The following is an 18763-nucleotide window of genomic DNA, read 5'->3' on the forward strand; positions in this document are numbered from 1 at the left end:
TGAGCGTGTCAGTCATTTTCGCCGTAGACATTTTGATATGTGTGTTGTATCCTCATAGTGACCATTGGCAGATCAAATGGGATCATCCTTTTGTTTGAAAAAAATGTTTAAAAAAATGATGTGCTTCAAGATTTACTAGCTCTGATCTTCTCCTATAACGGCAGTATGAAACATTTAAGCATATACATTAGTACCTATAGTTGTTAACTGCTGAACTTGACTGTTAACGAAAAATTATATTTAACTCTTACATTATGCATTATTACATTTTACATTAATTATATCTTTAATATTCATGTCCAATTGATGGTTCCACACTGTGAATACACCAAAATGTCACGAGAATAATCCTGGTTTCTTAGGTTTAAATGGCTTTTAAATAAAAAAAAATGTATTAAATCATTTGATGCCTATTCTTCTATAGATATAATCGATCGTGAGTACTATTTAAAGGATCGGACATCAATGACATTCCTTTAGTCTAAATCATGTACTAGGCAGATTTTGTCATTTCCCATACATCCGACTATTTTGACTTCAAGTCACGGATTCCTAGTTGTTCGGACTTGTTTACATTGTAACCTGCAATATCTCCTTCTCTTGAATTGTATTGTAAAACTGCTGACAAACAATGTAGACAAAAAATGGAATAAAAAAATGTTCTTTTTTTTGCCTAAAGGAGGCATGGATTCCAATGGGCTGTCGCTTCCATTCGTAGTACGCTTTTTATGGATCCGGATTCACAAATGGAAGCAGATCTATTTATTTAACCAGGTTATTCTGTTCAGTCAATCATATCAGTCGTAAATTATACCATGTGTGAAAAACTGTCGTAGACGTGTTTCATTTTCGCGACGGTTTAACAAAAAAAAAAAAAAAAAGAAAACAGCTCAAAAACCAAGCGAAAACAAAAACAGAAAAATAAAGAAAAGTGAACTTTCAACCAACGCAAAAAAAGTTTAACATGGTAATGTACGGTGGGCAGTTGTACAGAAGAAATAAAAGCCATTAAAACATATCCCAAATTGATAAGCAAATAAACATCAGTCGATGGACCACCTTCTGCCTGATTCTTCACTTGAGTAACACTCGAAATATGTGTACAAATGATCTACTTCCCTGACCAAACCACAGTGTTGGACTTCTTGGTTCATTAATACTATGCAGGGAAGTCCCATGTGGTATTGGAATTTCAAACAACGTATATACTCGTTAATTCAACGAGGAAGAAGCGCCTTATATATCTTTGGTAAATCAACTTTAAAAAAATGTCAACGTCTACTAACCAAGCGTGTGCGTCGTTATTTTAAACAAATCAAACCAAATGATTATAATACTCATGATCACTTGCTATAATGATTTAATTGTGATGATTGTAAGAATAAATTATCTTGTGTCTTTCATTTGAATAATTTGAACTTCAAACTTTTGAACATGATGTATGGCGTAGAAGCGAAATTTAGGATAACAATTGTCAATCCGTACTCAGAACTCAAAATTCACAAGATGAAAATAATGCACAGATAACATTCGCAAAAGGCTAATCTGACAGATATTAGAAAAAAAAGAGAAAACTGGATGCGCTAAAGGGTACACATATACGTTAGCCTCCCCCGTTTGAGAAAAAAATGATGTTAAATAAAATATCTCCAATGATGAGTTTTAAGCTGTGAATGGTTTCAGTTCCGAAGGTCTGTAGACGGGATGTGATACCTTTGTCGTCGTTTATACTACGCGCAATAACTCGAAAACGCTTTTAACAGTGCCCATTAAAATTTTGGTAATTTGTTTATTTCTATAGTGGGTTATTTTGCGACAAAATTAAATTAATCACTACAAAAGTTTTATGGTGGTCAACAAGAACTCGTGGATTATTATGGTGTATCAATCTGTACCATGAAACCAATTTGTTCACCATTTTTTTCCTGTCCTCTTTCGTCTACCACGGATATGACATTTTATAGATAATTCGGAGAATGTTTCAATAAAAGCAGAATTAAGACGCTTACCCTACCGTTGCACCTGCATGTTCATTCTCTATTTTTTTTGTGGAGTCCATGTGCTCATTTTCTTGTTTTTATGTGTGTGTTATTTTGGGTATTTCGTGTTATTTGTTGTGTTTGCATACTTTCATTGTCTAGTCGTTATCCTTGGATTATCTTATTTTTTATTACCCTCCGAATCCTGCTTCCATTAATTTCCCGGGATTTTAAGTAAACTTGTACACTTTTCGATGCAGTACAAATGTATCTAGCTGTAAAGCATCTTGATCGTTCAGGAGATAAATGAAAATACTGTCTCTTTGGGTCACCAACCGCTGGGTTACTTGCGGCCAAATGAACTTGTATAAGCCCTTCGTAAATGTCTAAAGTATTGTAATGTTAAACTTGCCAAGAGTACAATTGACACTACAGAAATGTATAACAATGTATAATGATGTTTACATCAGCAGGTGTAAAATAGTAATGGGTAAGGAAATATAACTTTGTGCAAATTTAAAGAAAATAAATATAGAAATGGTGTCGTAAACTGTGGGTGTTGTCTAAATAAGTAAATTATACTCGAGGACTGTTCCTTATAAATTTAAGTTATGAACGAGCTAATGTGGTCGCCCGGGTTACAAATGGAAGACATATAGACCCTACTGTCCCCGGCTCCTGTCTCCAGCAGTGCTACAGGTTGTCTGGCAAGCTATTGTTTTTTTATTTGGTGCCATTCTGGACCAGCCTCTTACATGTAATACCATGTAAGAATAAAGTATATTTAACCATTACGAAAATTTCTGATGTGATCAAACTGTAATACAATATGTGTCGCTACGAGAAATGGACCCCACAAAAAAGCTAAAGCCCAATCCAGCATTGTTCAACAGACAGTTTATCACGTAAAGTGCATCTCTTCCATGTATTTTCACAGCCTCTCATAAAACATTATAACATGTTAACAACATATGCAAACGTAGAAAAAATAAGAATCTACGATTTTCAAAATCCACCCTTTAGAGCACGTCATATAGAGCTAGAAGTAATTCAAAATACTTTAACATTTTGCATGGGTTAATTATAGGAAATATTCTAAGGCAAAATGTTGGTTATTGCGAGGTGATAGCCCACAATCATTTACCACCCACTCATCAAGTGAAATACTAAATCCAAAAACTTATCACGTTTTGAACTTTCAGACCTAACATGGGATGGAAGTACATACTTCTATGTACAGAATGAGTTCATAATATCATTCCGATAGCTGTCAGAATTCCCTTTCTTTTGTCTTCAAATACTACTGAGAAAAAGAAGGAATTCCAAATGACGTAATCTTATTTAAACAACCATTGGTATATTTTTTCAAGGGTCACACTTGTTGGACCACAAGAGCTTACCCCTTTTAAATGTTTCGTGTTTGTATACTAGTCAGGAAGCATGTTTGATAGCCGGAGCAAGCTCATTTGGTTGGACCAGATATAACGTATCTGTCTCCCTCAGTTTTTTTACATATAGAAGAGAAAAGAATGACCTACAGTTAGGTACAGTTAAAGAGTCATACAACATGCATAAACATCAATAAATCAGATAGGAGTTATGTCCATAATCTTGACAGCTTTTCCTTGCTCTTAGTTTAAATGAAGGAGTTTCAGTTGTTCATTTACTGTAAACGTATAAATTTTCGCGGATTCTGTCAAGTAAACACATTCGCAGGTATCAATGTTCGCGTTTCCAAAAAATGATAAGCGTTCTATGGCGTTAAAACTCAATTTTTCCGGTACTAATTTTCTGTCCACCGCAAAAGTAGCGAAAATTAGTACACCGCGAAAATGAATACGTTTACAGTATTTTTATTTCTTAAATGTTTTCTTAAATTTTAGAAGGTTTTTCATGATAGTATCAATATGATCAATTATCCCTTGTTTTGAGTTAAGCAACTTTATATTACGGTTCCCTTTGTATAAATGGAACCTACAACCAGTATCAGCATATTGCTTCTAACAATGTAAACACACCACTCGTGGTAACCATGGAAACCCAAATTAATTTTGACCAAAGAGGTTTAAATAAACCAGGCGCGTAGCTGAGGCCAATTTGAAGTGTAGGCAAAATTACGCCTAGGCCGCTTAAGGCCCCCAGCAGGTCCAGGGGGGCGAACCCCTCCCCCCCCGAAGCTCCGCGGAGATAGCGTTTTAGAGCATCATTTATACCTCTCCTGGATGTATTTAAAAAAAAAAAAATTGGCAAAATTAAGTGCAGGCAAAAGATTTTTGCCTAACGGCAGCTACGCGCCTGTAAACTGTTATCATAGAGATAAGTTTCGCCCGTTCAATATTGTCAATATAATGGTGTGTTTGTTAGATGTTATTTTTTGTGTTGCTTTCATATTTTGTATAATAATATGAAATTATAAAACTATCATTTTTGTGTTACCACTACAACATGCACTAGGCGACAGATGGATGAATCCTCAACTAAGCATTTCTGGAGGCCATCACAAAATACCTCGCAATTTCGTGTGGCAGGGTATAAAAAGTAGTCACATTATTAAAATATGTTTGATGACTAAATGTATATAACATTATGAGATAGGAAAGGACTGAGGAATTGGAATATCTAACAAATTAAAGATGTGATTCTTTGTAAAATAACATGCGATTATGAATGGCAAAAATATGAGTAGGTGGGGATTAATTGTATTTTTATTGCATCACATTGAGAAATTAGTGACTTAAGTGAAGATGGAATTCAAATAAAATATCTACATGAACTATTATTTTAAACATTACATTTTCTAAGTGAAGAAACCAAGGCTCCCGGGGTATATGCATAAAATAGGCATGAAATCGTGATGCAATGATGTTAATGCATCTGTACACCAAATACCATTGACTTCACCTAAGGGGTTCATGTTTAAATGAACTTATCAGAAAATTGAACGTTAAGTTTGTGGACACCGCCATAGCCGTTGCTGGAAGAGCAAAATGTAAATCTTTTCTTCCTCAACTTTTGTTGCATGTGACACAAAAATTAGAATTAAACCATATACTGCACTTAGTTAAAAGAGGAAACAATAAAAAAGAAAATAGAAGATCATATAAAAGACATTTTATTTATCAGTGATACTATAAATAATGAATTTTCATAACACATAAAAAACTCATAAAAAGACATTTCATTCATCACAGTCATACAGATTGGACGGAGGCAGTGAGGAGAATAAAGTAGTACAAAGTTTCAAAAAAATAATTCTTCACAACTATTAGCCTGTCCTACCTAACCATTTGGTTCACACACTCCTAATCGATCATTTAAGTTCATTTTTAAAGTATTGTATTAATTCCTTTTATTATCACACAATATACAATGCACCTTTTTCATTCACCTTAAGAATGCTCTTTTTGTGAAAAGTGTAAAAAAATATGCTAACTTTATTTCCACAAAACCGAGGTTAGAATGAGAAGCTATTGTTTGTCATATAAATCTTATTTAAAATGTTGAAAAGAAGGTCTAATATAGATCCATGGAGTCCATAATTTTGTTTCAATCATATTTTAAGCCATTTAAAGTCCAGATAATTGTTTTTAATCATCAGCAACATCAATTCTAGAACTGAGTGACAGTGTAACTTTACGTAGTGCTGGTTGTACATGTGGGAATTCTTGATTCAGTTTGTCTACGATAGCACTAAGGGTCTGTAGTCTGTCAACTTGTTTGGTGTTCTCTGTCTCCAGTGTTGAGTCAGATTTACACAACATAGTGTACTTGCCTTCCTTGGCTTGTTGGTAATACTTCATCTTCTGTTGTTTACCTAACAATTCTGACATATTCTGTAACAAAAAAGAAAACAATATCATTTAAATCTGCATGCATATTATATAACTAGTATTCAATAATACTTCAAGACAGAATCAATATATATACTACTTTTTAATAAGACTTACATGAAATAATATTTTTGATTGGTGGCTTTTCTGGAAATTAATACCTGGTAAGTAATTTCAGAAAACAGCTTTGAAGCATCAGTAAATGTCAACAGACAATTTATGCCAAAATGTTACATTACACAACAAAAGGACTGTCCTTTTATGGATAAAAACACAAATTACCTATTAAAGGGTAAAAAAAACCCAACTCATTTCAAGAAAATTAATCATAAAACTTAACTAAGTTATAACCAGCCTGGGGATTATAATAAAAAGATAACTACCATATATTAAATATCAAAGAATCATCACTAAGATATATTCAGTGCAAAAACTTATGCATAAAGTATTCACATAATTCTCTTAAACTATTGCATGGCAACATGAACAAATTTCATAGTCAACTCCTAAAGTGACCAAAAAAGAACTTAGTAGCATGGTAAAATAATTAAGAACCCTTTTAAACAGTGGCCTAGAATAGGTAAATTCAGACCTTTATTAAACTGAAAATTCCACAACAACTTAAAAAAAATCTTACCTTGAAAATGGATAAATAAATATATTAGTTCAAATTGTTTTAAACTCAGCTCTACAATACATGATATATTTTACCTTTTGTTTAAGTTCCAGTAAGTTATCAATATCACCATCCAATGTATCAGATTCTCCCTGTAATTGTTGTACATTGACTTGTCTCTGTTCTAACTGCTGACTAAGGTCCACCTGGTGGTCTCTTAACTCACCTATCTCTCCATCACAGGAATTTGCCTCCTTTAAAAAAATAAGGTTCATTTTGAGTGAATCATAACCATCAGGATATCAAATTTGCAGATTGAAATTGTATACATTAAAAATACTTAATACAAATTTAATTCACATCAACATATATATTGACAAGAGACGTTAAATAATGGCATTGAAATTTCAATTTTCACCCCCCAACAGATTAATCCAAATATTTTCTAGGTAGTTCTTGCAGATTCATTTTAAAGAAATTTTATTCTAACAACAGAAATAAAACAGAACATATATATGGAAAATCATCATTTAATCCAAAAAGAACTCATTCACCATACCTACCTGTATTGTAACTTTAATTTTCTTCCTCAGTTCTCCCATCTGTCTCTCAAATGTTCCTTTGGTTAAAACTTTCTTGTTGACTTTTTGGGAGGCATCACCTCTGGTAACTATTGTGTCACGCCTACAATTATGGTAATAAAATTATAGGATTTCACTATTTTACAGCAGAAGCATTTAAAAAAGCTTTCTGGAAAAAGTAAATTTTGCACATCTGAAAAATTGGATTTAGTGACAAAATGTCACAGATAAGTGAAGATGTATCTCAGTATCTGTATTTTTTATTAGAACAAAAATTGTGAATTAGGTTAAAGACACATACAAAATAATACCACCAATATCACAGCATGCTTGAAAAAAAAATGAGACCTTTAAATGGAAACATCATTCTATATGACTTCATTTTTCCTGTGTATTTTTTCAGTAACAAGAAACTACTAGACATTAAAAACAATAGGAAAATGATAAAATTGTCAACATATGAGATAAATACCTTGAAACAGCTTTTTCCATTTCCTGTATCATTTTCTCTTGTTGCTTCATCAGCTGAGCATACCTAACCTGCATACGATGGATTTCAGCCTTCATGGCCTTGATTTCACCTTGACCTACTTCTGAGTCCACAGCAGCTCTTGTCTCTCTGGCTAACTGGGTCTTTTTCTCCCACAACATGATTTGCCGTCTGCAATGATAATTGGACTTTAATTTTGAAGTACATAAAAAGAAAGATAAAATAAAAAAAATATATAAACGTAAACTTAAGTGTAAAATTATTTGTAAGTTATGAAGTATTGTGATGTCATAACTTACAACGAATTTTATACTTACAAATTTTTTGTGTCATTAACCACTGATTACCAATAAGTCTTTCATTTACCACAAATATCAAAGAAGTCTCTGTTCAACAAGCTGATGGGCTACAGATAACAGAATCAGAAACATCAAACAAAGTATAGAAAAAGTGAAGCGCACACGCACTGAGAACTTAGAAGACAGAAACATCGAACAGGAGAACTGTTAGGGTAAGTTTCCGCTGCAATTCTAGGAACATCAAAAGGCTCATAATGTCAGATGGTATACAGGACAAAAACTTACTCAGACTCAACAAGACTATTGAGCAATCTTTCCTTCTCCTCCTTTACACTGTCAAGCTGTGTCTGAAGATTTATTGACTCATGTTCTGCCTCCTTCAGGGCAGCGATGAAATCATTCTCCAATAGAATATTGGTCTGCTTCAGACAATGGTGGCTACCAGTTTGCTGATGCATCAACTGGTTTAATTTCAACATATCATTCTGCATCACACGAATTCCACGCTCAATATCATAGGTTTCTCTTCTCTCATGATCAATTTCCCCTGTATGAATAAAAAGAAATATTAAAAAATACCTTCCAAATATTCAAGCACTCTGGCACCTAGCATGTGACAACAAATAGGTATTTGTTATCATGGTATTTGATGTTATTTATTCCATTTCTTTTATATGTCATATATATCCCTAATAAAAAAAATATTCCTTGCCTAAGAGCATATACAAACCTATGGTAACATTTAACCATCCAAACAAAAGGTCATTTGTTACAGTTTTCAAATATACTATTGTATAATTAAAGAGTATGAATTGATTAATACTTTCGCAATTTTATCTTTCAATAGCCAAATAAGACTTCAATTTCAGTAAAATAAATGAAATTGACAGCTTTAAAAAAGTGAAAATCCAGTAACATATTCCAAAATAACTATTGAACTTGCACTATTAATAAATATTTTAAAAAGTTGTGAGTACCAACCCTCAGTCCTGATTTTCTTCTGCAAGAGGATAGTAAGCTGTTTCTTGAGTTTCTCAACATCTACTGATTGTTCTTCTTTATCCTTGGCTAATCTTACTAGTTCACTCTGTTGTCTCAACCATATTTGTTGTAACTCTGTGATCTCCTGTAGCATACCATCTATAGACTTCTGTAGAGAATTGATCTGAATCTCCAAGGGACCTAACTCTACTCCCTAAAAATGAAAAATTTGAATTAATGAATGTTTTTAATGTACTTATCTATGCTGCAACCAAATACATGTAACAGAACAGAACAATAAAACATCGAAAATTAAAACCTAATAAGATATTTATAGTACTTTGCATCGATAAAATAAGCGAAATGAAACCCTAATATAAATTAAAGCAATTTAGTTAATTGTCAGACAGACAAACTGACCAACAATGGTAATTGTAAGAAATCTCATTCAAAGATTGATTTAGATTGTGTATAACCTTCTACGTTGATATGATCCTCATCTGATTGTGTCTTTATGAATAATTTGTTGTCTCTCAATAGTTATCCAAACATAACTGAGAAATAAGTCCAACTAAATCACAGGTACATATAATGACTTATTAAACATAGAATAGCTCCAATTACTTACTCCAGCTTTACTGATGAGATTTTCCAGTTTCTTGTTATACTGATCTATAACATTCTGTTTTCTCTCTATAATAGCATTCCTCCTGACAATCTCTGCCTCACTCTTGGTAATGATCTCATTCCTCTGGGCAACCTCTTCATCTAACTTCTCCATCACTTTCTTCAATCTTTCTATTCTTGTCTGTACATTGGAGATTTCAAGTGTGTCTCTAGATATCTGGTTTTCTACCTCAGCCATTTGGGTTTCCTAAAATTAAACCAGAAATACAGATCAAATAAAGAAAATAGACGTTTAAGAGGAACAGAAACGTGTAAATATTTTTGTTCAACATTTTCATCCGTCTGTCAGTTTGATAAAATGACTACAACACATATAAATAAAAATGGGTGAACAACCAAATACTGACATACCAAAAAGAGTTTTATCATGAAGGTATGAATTAAAACCTTAACTTTAATATGACTTATAATTTATAATATACTTTAATAACTTAGTAAATATATGGAAAACAAATATCAACCATAACATAAAACAAGTTAATAGAACCATAAACTGTAGACAATCTTCATATCAATTATTATATCATTTTTAAGTCACAAGAAGTTAATACTCAAGACCAATTTTGATTATATATATATGTACACACCAGTTGTTTAGTGAGATCTCTCCTCTTTCCTGTTAGTTTCTTGGTATACTGGGCAGCCTTATCCATGGTCAGCTGGCTTCTCATTTTCTCCATGATTTCATCTTCCAGGCTCACTTTCTCTAGGTATTCTCTCTCTATTTGCTTCCTTAAAGCATTCAGTTCATTCATTCTCAAAGTTTTGTCCTACAGTAGAAAAATTTATACTTGTTAGTCTAATAAGGCAAATTTACACAATGCACACACACACACACTCATATTTAAAATGCCCCCTTCTTGGCCAAAGGTAATAAAGAATCGAGCTATGGTGTAAAAAGAAAAATTTAAAATTGCACTAGCAAAAAAAAATATACGTACATAATTCACATTTTGTTTCAATTACACCTTTATGTAAAGGTGGCGAGATTGAATTAATTATTCATTACTTGTTAAGAATGACTGAATATCAAGTATACTAACTGTAGTAGCTCTGTTAAGTGCTTGTTCAGTCTCATGTAACATCCTGGTATATGTAGCATACTCAGCCTTCAGAGCATCATGCTTGGCTGCACACTGCATCAGCTGTTTCTTCACAGTCTCTATATCTCTCTCTGTCTTGTTAAGAATTAGGGTCAATTTCTCATTCTGTTCCTGCTCCTTGAAGATGGATTTCTTATAGCCCTCTATCTCTGTTTCAAGGGATTGAACTTTCTGCATCTGTTGTCTAATGACAGAAGTCAAAATCTTTTAAATCAAGCAATAATATGTGGTCACATTGAGTAGTTCTTATGAAATTTACAAAGATAATGTCAATATTACATGTATCCATTATATAATTCATTCACCAAAGTGAAAAAATATGAAACAATGTCAGATAAATGTTTTTTATACAAATTTGTAAGAAATTTTATAAACCAGTTTTTAAAAGTTTGTGAAACAGTGAAAATCTCCTACAAATCTCAAAATCTAGCTAAGAAACCAATGTTTTTATATCAAACTTTTATATTATATGTTCTTTCAAGATCATCTTTAAGAAAAATCAACAGGCAAAAAATTGATATACATTAACTACTGAAAGACATGGACAAACCTCATATGGAAGTAAAAAGACAAAAAATGTGAATTACCTCCCCTGAATAATAAATTTGTAAATACTTACTCTAAAGCTTCATTCATGGCTGAGTGAGCCTCGTCTCTTCTCCTCATACCAATGATGGAACTATTCCATTGCTGGAACAACTGTTTCTTCTCTAACTGGATAGCCTAATTTAGGGAAAGGGGAATATATAATAGATACATAGTCATCAACAGAAATGAAAAAAGAAAGATCTTGTAGCTAAAGAATAGGGATGTATTACCTATATCCTTAAATTATAAACACCTTTAAAACATTTCCTTAATTTATTAGAAGATGACAAGAATAACCCACAAATAAGTTAAGATAATTTTTCCTTTGACATAAGTTTATTTAATCACAACCAATATCACATACAGCAATAATTCATTTTCCATTATCGTTCAAAACACATCACAAAAACCATACAAACCTCAATTTCCATATGGGCATCAGAAAGGGCCTCCTTGGCAGCCTTGGTTTCTTCTATCTGAGCAGTTATCTGGGCTTCAAACATAGCAATCTCTTCTTTCAATTTATCTACCCTCTCTACCAACCGATCAACAAACAAATCCTAATGGTGAGAATGAAAACATTCATCATTGCAATAAAACTATGGGTTAATACTTCTGCTGTCCGTAAATGGTTAGTTTCTTTCCTCATCCTTGTTTTTCAGTGGTATTTAACACTTTTCTTAATGTGCTCTAAATTTTCACATCTGAACATATATATGATCCATAAATCTAACTTACGAGGCAACAAAGTTCAGCTAAATTATTTTCTTAAAATATTAAAAAACCCCAAGCAAAAGATGTTTACTGACTTCAGTAGCTATTTCAACAAAGTATTGATACCTGTTTCTGTTTCTCAATCTCTGCCTTGGCCACCTCAGAATCAGCCTTTTCAGCCGCCCTCCTCATGATAGCTATATCTGATCTGACATCTTGTTTGGCATTTTGCATGTAGAAGAGACGTAGGGCAAGATTCTCTACCTCAGCTTGAAGTTCTGAACCTGAAGTTAGAAATGTTAAAAAGTTGCAGAAAAAGGTCCATTAATATGTCTAAAAGAATGGAAAAGGGGGTAAAAATTCACAGACTGTTGATGGTTTAAAGCAATTAAAGAGGGAAGGTGAAGTTTAAAATTCTCAATGTTAATCTTCATAGATTTAAAATGTGGCAGATATTGTGGAAGTACTAGGGTTCCAAATTTTGTGATTTTTCTGAAATCGCCAAACCACAAAAAAATTCCCTTAGAACTCAAAATTCAAACTATGAAGTGATGAAATTACAAAAAAAAAAGATTAAACAAAATTAATAAATAATAACAAAAAAAAAGTTCTAAAACAACAATAAAACAGCAACTTACATTTCTTCTTTTCCTTATTGACTGACAACTGGCCATCTTTGTAGAGATTTCTAACATCTCCAAGCTGCTGTTCCTCTTGTTGTCTGTTCTGAGCCAGTGAGGAATATTCATCATGGTTCTTTTCCAATAACATCTGATACCTAGCTAGCTCCTGTTGGATTCCATACAGATCTACACCAAGGTCTTCCCTTAACTTCTTTCTGTTCCTCAAGGCTTCATCCTACAATTCACAGAAAAATATAGATAAATTGTGATAACAATAGCGGAATGTCTGCTTTGCAGGTTGAGACAGTAACTAATACTGCATGTAGTATAAATGCTAGCTGATAGGATAAGATATAATATTGGTGATTTCAAAACTGGTGTACATTAAATCAGTCCTATATTACCTAAGAAGTCAAGTTATTCTTGAAAATATTTCACAACATTTACTGTAGCCAGCACTCCATAGTTTAGTTTAGTTTTGCACTTTTGGCTAGGGATGAAAAGTGACATAAATGGAAACCGGTGGTTGTTATAGTGATTAAAAATGAAGAATCTATTGTTGATAAAACATTTTCTGAAAAAAGGGGACTTTTAAAAGTATTTTGCAATGTTTTCTATATTTTCAATGTTGAAGGGGGTTTTTTTCAATGACAATTTGACTTCATTGTGAAAGTGAAAGTAAGTCAATTTTTCACCATGCTAAATTTAATAAGTGGATTAAAAAGTGAAATAGCTCAAAATCCAACCGGCGATGCCCATATGAGGAAGGGGTTTTCGAAGGAAAAGGTTTGAACAGTTTCAGGGGATGAAATAAAAATTGCAGATATTTTGCAGGAAATTTGATATTTTTAAACCTGATTTTATGAACTTTTTTGCAAACTTTCGCATATTTTTGCATGGTTTCTATATGCTGTGGGTAATTTTTTTCCAGAAAATTTTTACTGCATCCTGAAGGCCTTGGCTAGAGCTATTTCTAGATATATAGATTTACAGATGCTTGACATTTTTTAAAGTGATAAATGTTACAAAGCATCAGATTACAAGACCAAAATTAGGCAGTTCTACAATACTGTGGAGTGCTGGCGTAGTTTGCAATTGGCTCATTGTAAATATATCAGATAATTTATAGTTGTTGAAATTACTAATAAAAGATTGTGTCTTTAAAAGAGTAATGAAGGGAACCAAGTTTATAGCGGTAATCAAAAGAATGTAATCCAGGGACAAAGACCAGACATGAAAAACAGACATACACAACAAAGAACATAATGCAACTAAAATCACACATACAAAGTAACAAAAGCAAATGAGCAACTCGGACTCCACTAAAAACTGGGAGCATGGACCAGGTGCACCGGTAGGGTAAGCGTCCTCTGCTTTTCTAGAAACACCTGCCAAGTTGCTCATAAAAAGTCAAGTCCGGGGTAGACAAACGAGGGAAGGAAAACTATGACCAGTTGAATAAAAAGTGAACTTCAATTTAAAATGCTATTTCAAAATATCTCTTGATTACAAATTACAAAAAAAACCTATTTCAATAAAACTGACAAAGCCAAGAATTTTTTTTTCACCAAATTGCAATTACTTACCAGTTCTCTCAATTCTAAGGTGAACTTCTCATCTTGTTTGTTCAAATGAGTTTTGAGTGCATTCTGGAATCTTTTCATCAAGGGCTAAAATAGAAACAGAGTTCAGGATATATTAGTCACACACTTCATTCATTCAAAATGTACTCAAGATAGATCATGCAAATTACATTTTCATTAGATATCTTTCATATTTGTCACATGGCTTCATTACAAATAAGTAAAGAGTAAATAATAAAAATATAAAAACATTAATATTTATAAGTACATGTACTAGATAAAAAATACATACTTTAAACATTATGAACAATTCTCAAATACCACTTTAAGAATTTCAGGATAAAAAACATATACCAACTTACATGATCAGGGTCAAGAACCATCATATCTGTTTCAGCATCACTCCCATCATCTGATTCTCCTCCTTCATCTTCCATTTCTTCCTCATCATCATCACTGTCCCCACCCCCATCACCATCATCTCCATCCCCACCATCTCCTCCATGGGGAGCCAGAGTCATCATAGGGGCAGTTTCCTGTGGTGGGGGTTCTGGGACATTCTCTTCTTCTTGATTACCACCATCATAGCCCCCATCACCACCAAAGTCATCACTCACACCTAGTGGTGGCTCCTCTTCTGTAAATAAGATAAAGCATAGTACAATTGTTATGCTATATCTTGATTGAGATAACAAGCTGCAAAAAAACAATCATTTATCAAGTCAAACAACATGAAATGTTTGGTGACTAGTTTTCTAGTTTCCAGAAAATTTACATTTCTAAATCCTATCTAACAGGCTGTTTGACAAGATTTAGATCTATCTTGGCATGCAGTGAGTCTTTTGGATCTATAAATGTACAAAGTTCTACAAATTTAAAATGACAGCTAAAAAAAAACATCAAAATATAATTCAATTGCATGTTCAGAAAATGAATAGCAACCTAAGATCAAAAGGTTTTATTAAGAAGTGAAAGCATCTCTGTGCACGTTCTAGAATTATTAATCAATAACAAAAAAGTCCAACCTTTCAGAGCACTAGCTGGTCTTGATCCCTTAATAGAACCGACTGGAGAAGCCTTGGCAGACTGAGGTCTAGACCCTCCAACTGATGGAGGCCTGGCAGAACCTGGCCTAGATGAAGGTTTAACTGCAGATCCTGGTCTTTCACCTGTGGCTGATGCTCTCCCAGAAGCAGGTCTTGCAGATGTAGGTCGTGACCCTTGTTTTGAACCTGGCAAATTAATTGTTTTTGTTACATTGACATGGTGTGATTGTAAAATTTACAGCTGTAAATGTATTTTCCTATGTTCTATTTCATATTCTGTTGTACAAATATTCAGATATTGGAAATGATTACTGTAGATGTTTCATTGCATAAGATATAATTTCCAGGGGTACAATTTTGCATGCCATATTGTCAGCAGTTAAATTACATTATGTAGTAAAATTAGTGTACCGAAAATAAATTTATCATTATGTTCGTAAAATAAAATGTGTTTAAAGCTATTCCCTCCTATTAATTATAACAATAGGAAAGAAGTATTGAAATTGTGTCTCCTTTTAGTACATTTTCATTAAATGATTTAAAATTCATAAATGTAAAAACAAGGTGGAAAAAATGCAATTTTATAGCTTAATTTAAACAATAAGACACAAAATGCAGAAATAATATCAGATTATGAGTAACAGATTAGAAATAGTAGCCTGGCCCCAAGCCCGAGACTGGCTATTTTTGGCAGGGCTGGCTAATTTTAGCAAAAATTTATATAGCCATATAGTAAATATATGGAAAAATTGTATTCAGGACTGGCTGGAAATGAGTGAGTTTCCTACCCTGGTATAAATAGCATGTATTGAAAAAAATGTTAAAAACTCTGCATGACACATTTTAATGAGACTACCTGGTCTAGCAGAACCTGGACGGGATCCTGATTTTGCTGAGGTTGGTCTAGAAGATGGTTTTGCTGCCTCCCCTTCTTCCATTGGTCCGGAGTCAAACTAAAAATTACATCTCAAATGATAAATTTCCTTGAAACTCTTATTTGAAATTCTTCCTTATTTATACATATATAATTAGGGGGTGATTTTTTGGTAAAATACTCAATGTGTTTAACTTGAATTCCATTTGATGTTTTGGAATGATTCATATGAACTGAAATAAGTCTTTGATTTTATTCTCATGGTCTGTTGAATTTGTGTACACTGTATGTAAAGTTAATTTTGTCTAGATTCTACATGAAAAATGTTTGAAGTTTTATTAAGATTGTGCATGTATCCAAGAAAACCCAAAATCATCTTTAAAAATAAAAAAAAAGAGTTGACAAAACATACTGTTACAATTTGTGCAAAATAAAGTATTTAAAAATATGACAAACTACATGTACAGTCTGAACCTGAAACTGTACATTTAAATTCAGATATTTTCCCCTTCATTATCTCAATGTATAACTTAGTACCTCTTGTAATGCCTTTACTGTAGCATCACTAACAACATCCTCTACCTTTGGTTTTGTTGATGGGGATTCAGCCCTAAAAATATATAAATACAAATACTAATTGATATTTTTACATTCCTGCTCATTAATTACAAAAAATAACTAAGAGAAGTGCTCAAAATGCCCTGTCTTACTAAAATGTTTTTTTAGTTCTGTGGAGAAACTAAATGGATGTATTATCAACAGGGTCAACTATACTTACATTTACATTCATAAAAAAGTATCAATATCCAGTCCATACAGGAGCTAAAATAACATCAGGGCAGTTCAATGGTCAAAGGACCACTAATAGAAAGAGTTCAGCCCAAATCTTCAGGGCAATGTCTGAAAACAAGAGGGCATCTTGATCTTGCTTTTGGTGTTGTGTGAGGGTAAAGTGTGCAACACAAGGGTGACTATTTTGCCAAAATTGCTCAGTAGCATGAGCCTTGGTATAAGTGCAATTCAAACTGAATATCAGGGCGATTTAAGCTGTATTGGAAGGTATAATAACAATAATATAACAGGGCTGACAAAATGAAAGGTGGTATGAATATGTAACTTTGGGAGCATTACAGGTTTCACTTGTCTCATATTACTTCATATGAAAATAGCAACATAATCTTCATCATATATTTGAATTGTTTTATCCAATAACACAATATAACATTGTTCCTCTGATGTCAAAAGGTTATTCCAAGTCTATTTTAGGGTCATTTGGAGCAAAATAATAAGTGTCAATTCGTGTATTTCATAAAATGTCTTGTAATCTACGACTACGCAAATATATGTACTTGTATTTCCTAAAGCATTTCATTGAAATTCTAGAATGACTGTCTTCAGAGAAAGTTGAGACTACCAGCAAAAAACTGTTCAGTGACATAAAAATAGTGAAGATAATTCAAAACAGAAATGTAGTTGAAAGAAGACTTCGCACACTGTTCTGCGGCTTATAAGTCAAAATGTCCAATAAATAAGAGGATTAAAACATAAAAATGGAACGGATCATATTTTACCCACGGTTCAATTTGTAAGACAGTGAAAATACAGAGTTATTTTGAATTTTTACCTCTCGTCTTGGTCGGCCATAGTGTTGATTGTTGCTATGCGGAAATCACAGAATCACAATGAATTGTGGGAATTATTTTCGGTTTTCTCTCGACTTCAGTCTTTAAGCAGACGGTAAAGTAAATCAGTGTTATATCCGAATGGAATCCAATGAGAATCGAGGTAAGGTAATGAGATGTACAGAATGACAGCTGTTGCACAGATTTTTGCGATATAAATGCATGGGGAAACATGTTATATGTAAGATTTAAAGCATATTCAGTCTTAATGATATTCAAAATAATTGAAATCAACTTGACCAAATAAAAAAAAACTTAACGAATTTTTTGCTTTACATATAAAAAATACAATTTTTGCAGACTCCAGAAGATGTTTACATTTTATTCTGTCTTTCAAGTTACCCAATGTTGCTTCATTTCTCAGGGTAGCATACTGGCCTTGAGTGTGGGAGGTTATGAATTTAATCCCTGGATGACTCTCATCAAAGGCTATGAAATTGGTGTTCAAAAATGCACCCCTGTGAAGCATGTATTGTAAAATGAGACAGGTGAAACCCGAAATGCTCTTGAAGAAACTACCATCCATTTTGTCAGCTCTGTTTTATTATTCTAATTACTATTCAGTATTGTTTGAATTGTCCAGATATATATGTGTTACAGGAGGGGTTTTGAACGTCTGAAGAACGAGCTGTCAACCATGTACTTGTATTTTAAATTTGAATCTTTATAAATTCAATCTCTACAAAGTTTCTTCCTTTGGCTATTACTCACAACTTCAGGGAAATTTTACTTTGTGATACCATGTTAACATGATTGTTCAGAATCGAACATTACAATATGAGTTTTTGAACCCTCATTGGTACAGTTGGGCTAATTGGGATAAAGTGAAAAAAAACATACAATTTCAAGTCTTTTTAAGACAAATGTTAAATGAATATGTCTGAAGAGACATTAGTAAAGTAAAGCAGGCAAGGTCTGTAATACCATAGTCTGAAAAGACTGGTGGCTTTAGAAACTTGAGCTCTTGTGGTAAAAGTTATGCATCTGTGTCTGAAAAAAACTGATGTCTGACATTGAGTGACTCTTGATAAGATCAATGTATCAAAGATATATTTAAAATAACCTTTAAATTTTTTGCAAACATATC

General features: G+C 32.9%; 2 protein-coding genes across 5 annotated transcripts in view; one reads left to right on the plus strand and one right to left on the minus strand.

Annotated features, from left to right (window-relative positions):
- Positions 1 to 5075: 5075 nt before the first annotated feature.
- On the minus strand, positions 5076 to 17671 carry LOC148619484 (coiled-coil domain-containing protein 40-like). The gene is made up of 19 exons (XM_088579394.1): positions 17619 to 17671; positions 16532 to 16604; positions 15977 to 16073; positions 15100 to 15306; positions 14437 to 14711; positions 14078 to 14161; positions 12507 to 12726; positions 11995 to 12152; positions 11574 to 11714; positions 11186 to 11289; positions 10507 to 10750; positions 10051 to 10233; positions 9405 to 9650; positions 8777 to 8990; positions 8081 to 8342; positions 7479 to 7667; positions 6989 to 7109; positions 6521 to 6679; positions 5076 to 5812 (listed from the first exon to the last, which is right to left on the minus strand). The coding sequence occupies exons 1-19, from the start codon at positions 17636 to 17638 to the stop codon at positions 5567 to 5569; spliced, it is 3243 nt and encodes a 1080-aa protein (XP_088435520.1). The 5' UTR covers positions 17639 to 17671; the 3' UTR covers positions 5076 to 5566.
- A 97-nt stretch (positions 17672 to 17768) lies between these two features.
- LOC148619485 (TBC1 domain family member 16-like) overlaps positions 17769 to 18763 on the plus strand; it is a 42618-nt gene continuing 41623 nt past the window's right edge. For 2 of the 4 annotated variants that reach the window (XM_088579395.1, XM_088579399.1), the window contains exon 1: positions 17769 to 17857. The gene's annotated coding sequence lies outside the window, so the exon portion shown is untranslated. The remainder of the gene's footprint in view (positions 17858 to 18763) is intronic. The other 2 variants (XM_088579396.1, XM_088579398.1) reach the window with 2 other exon arrangements.

The sequence above is a fragment of the Perna viridis genome, chromosome 4 (genome assembly GCF_037379345.1).
Source record: "Perna viridis isolate PV_CMFRI_1.1 ecotype Kerala chromosome 4, ASM3737934v1, whole genome shotgun sequence".
NCBI classification, from domain to species: domain Eukaryota; kingdom Metazoa; phylum Mollusca; class Bivalvia; order Mytilida; family Mytilidae; genus Perna; species Perna viridis.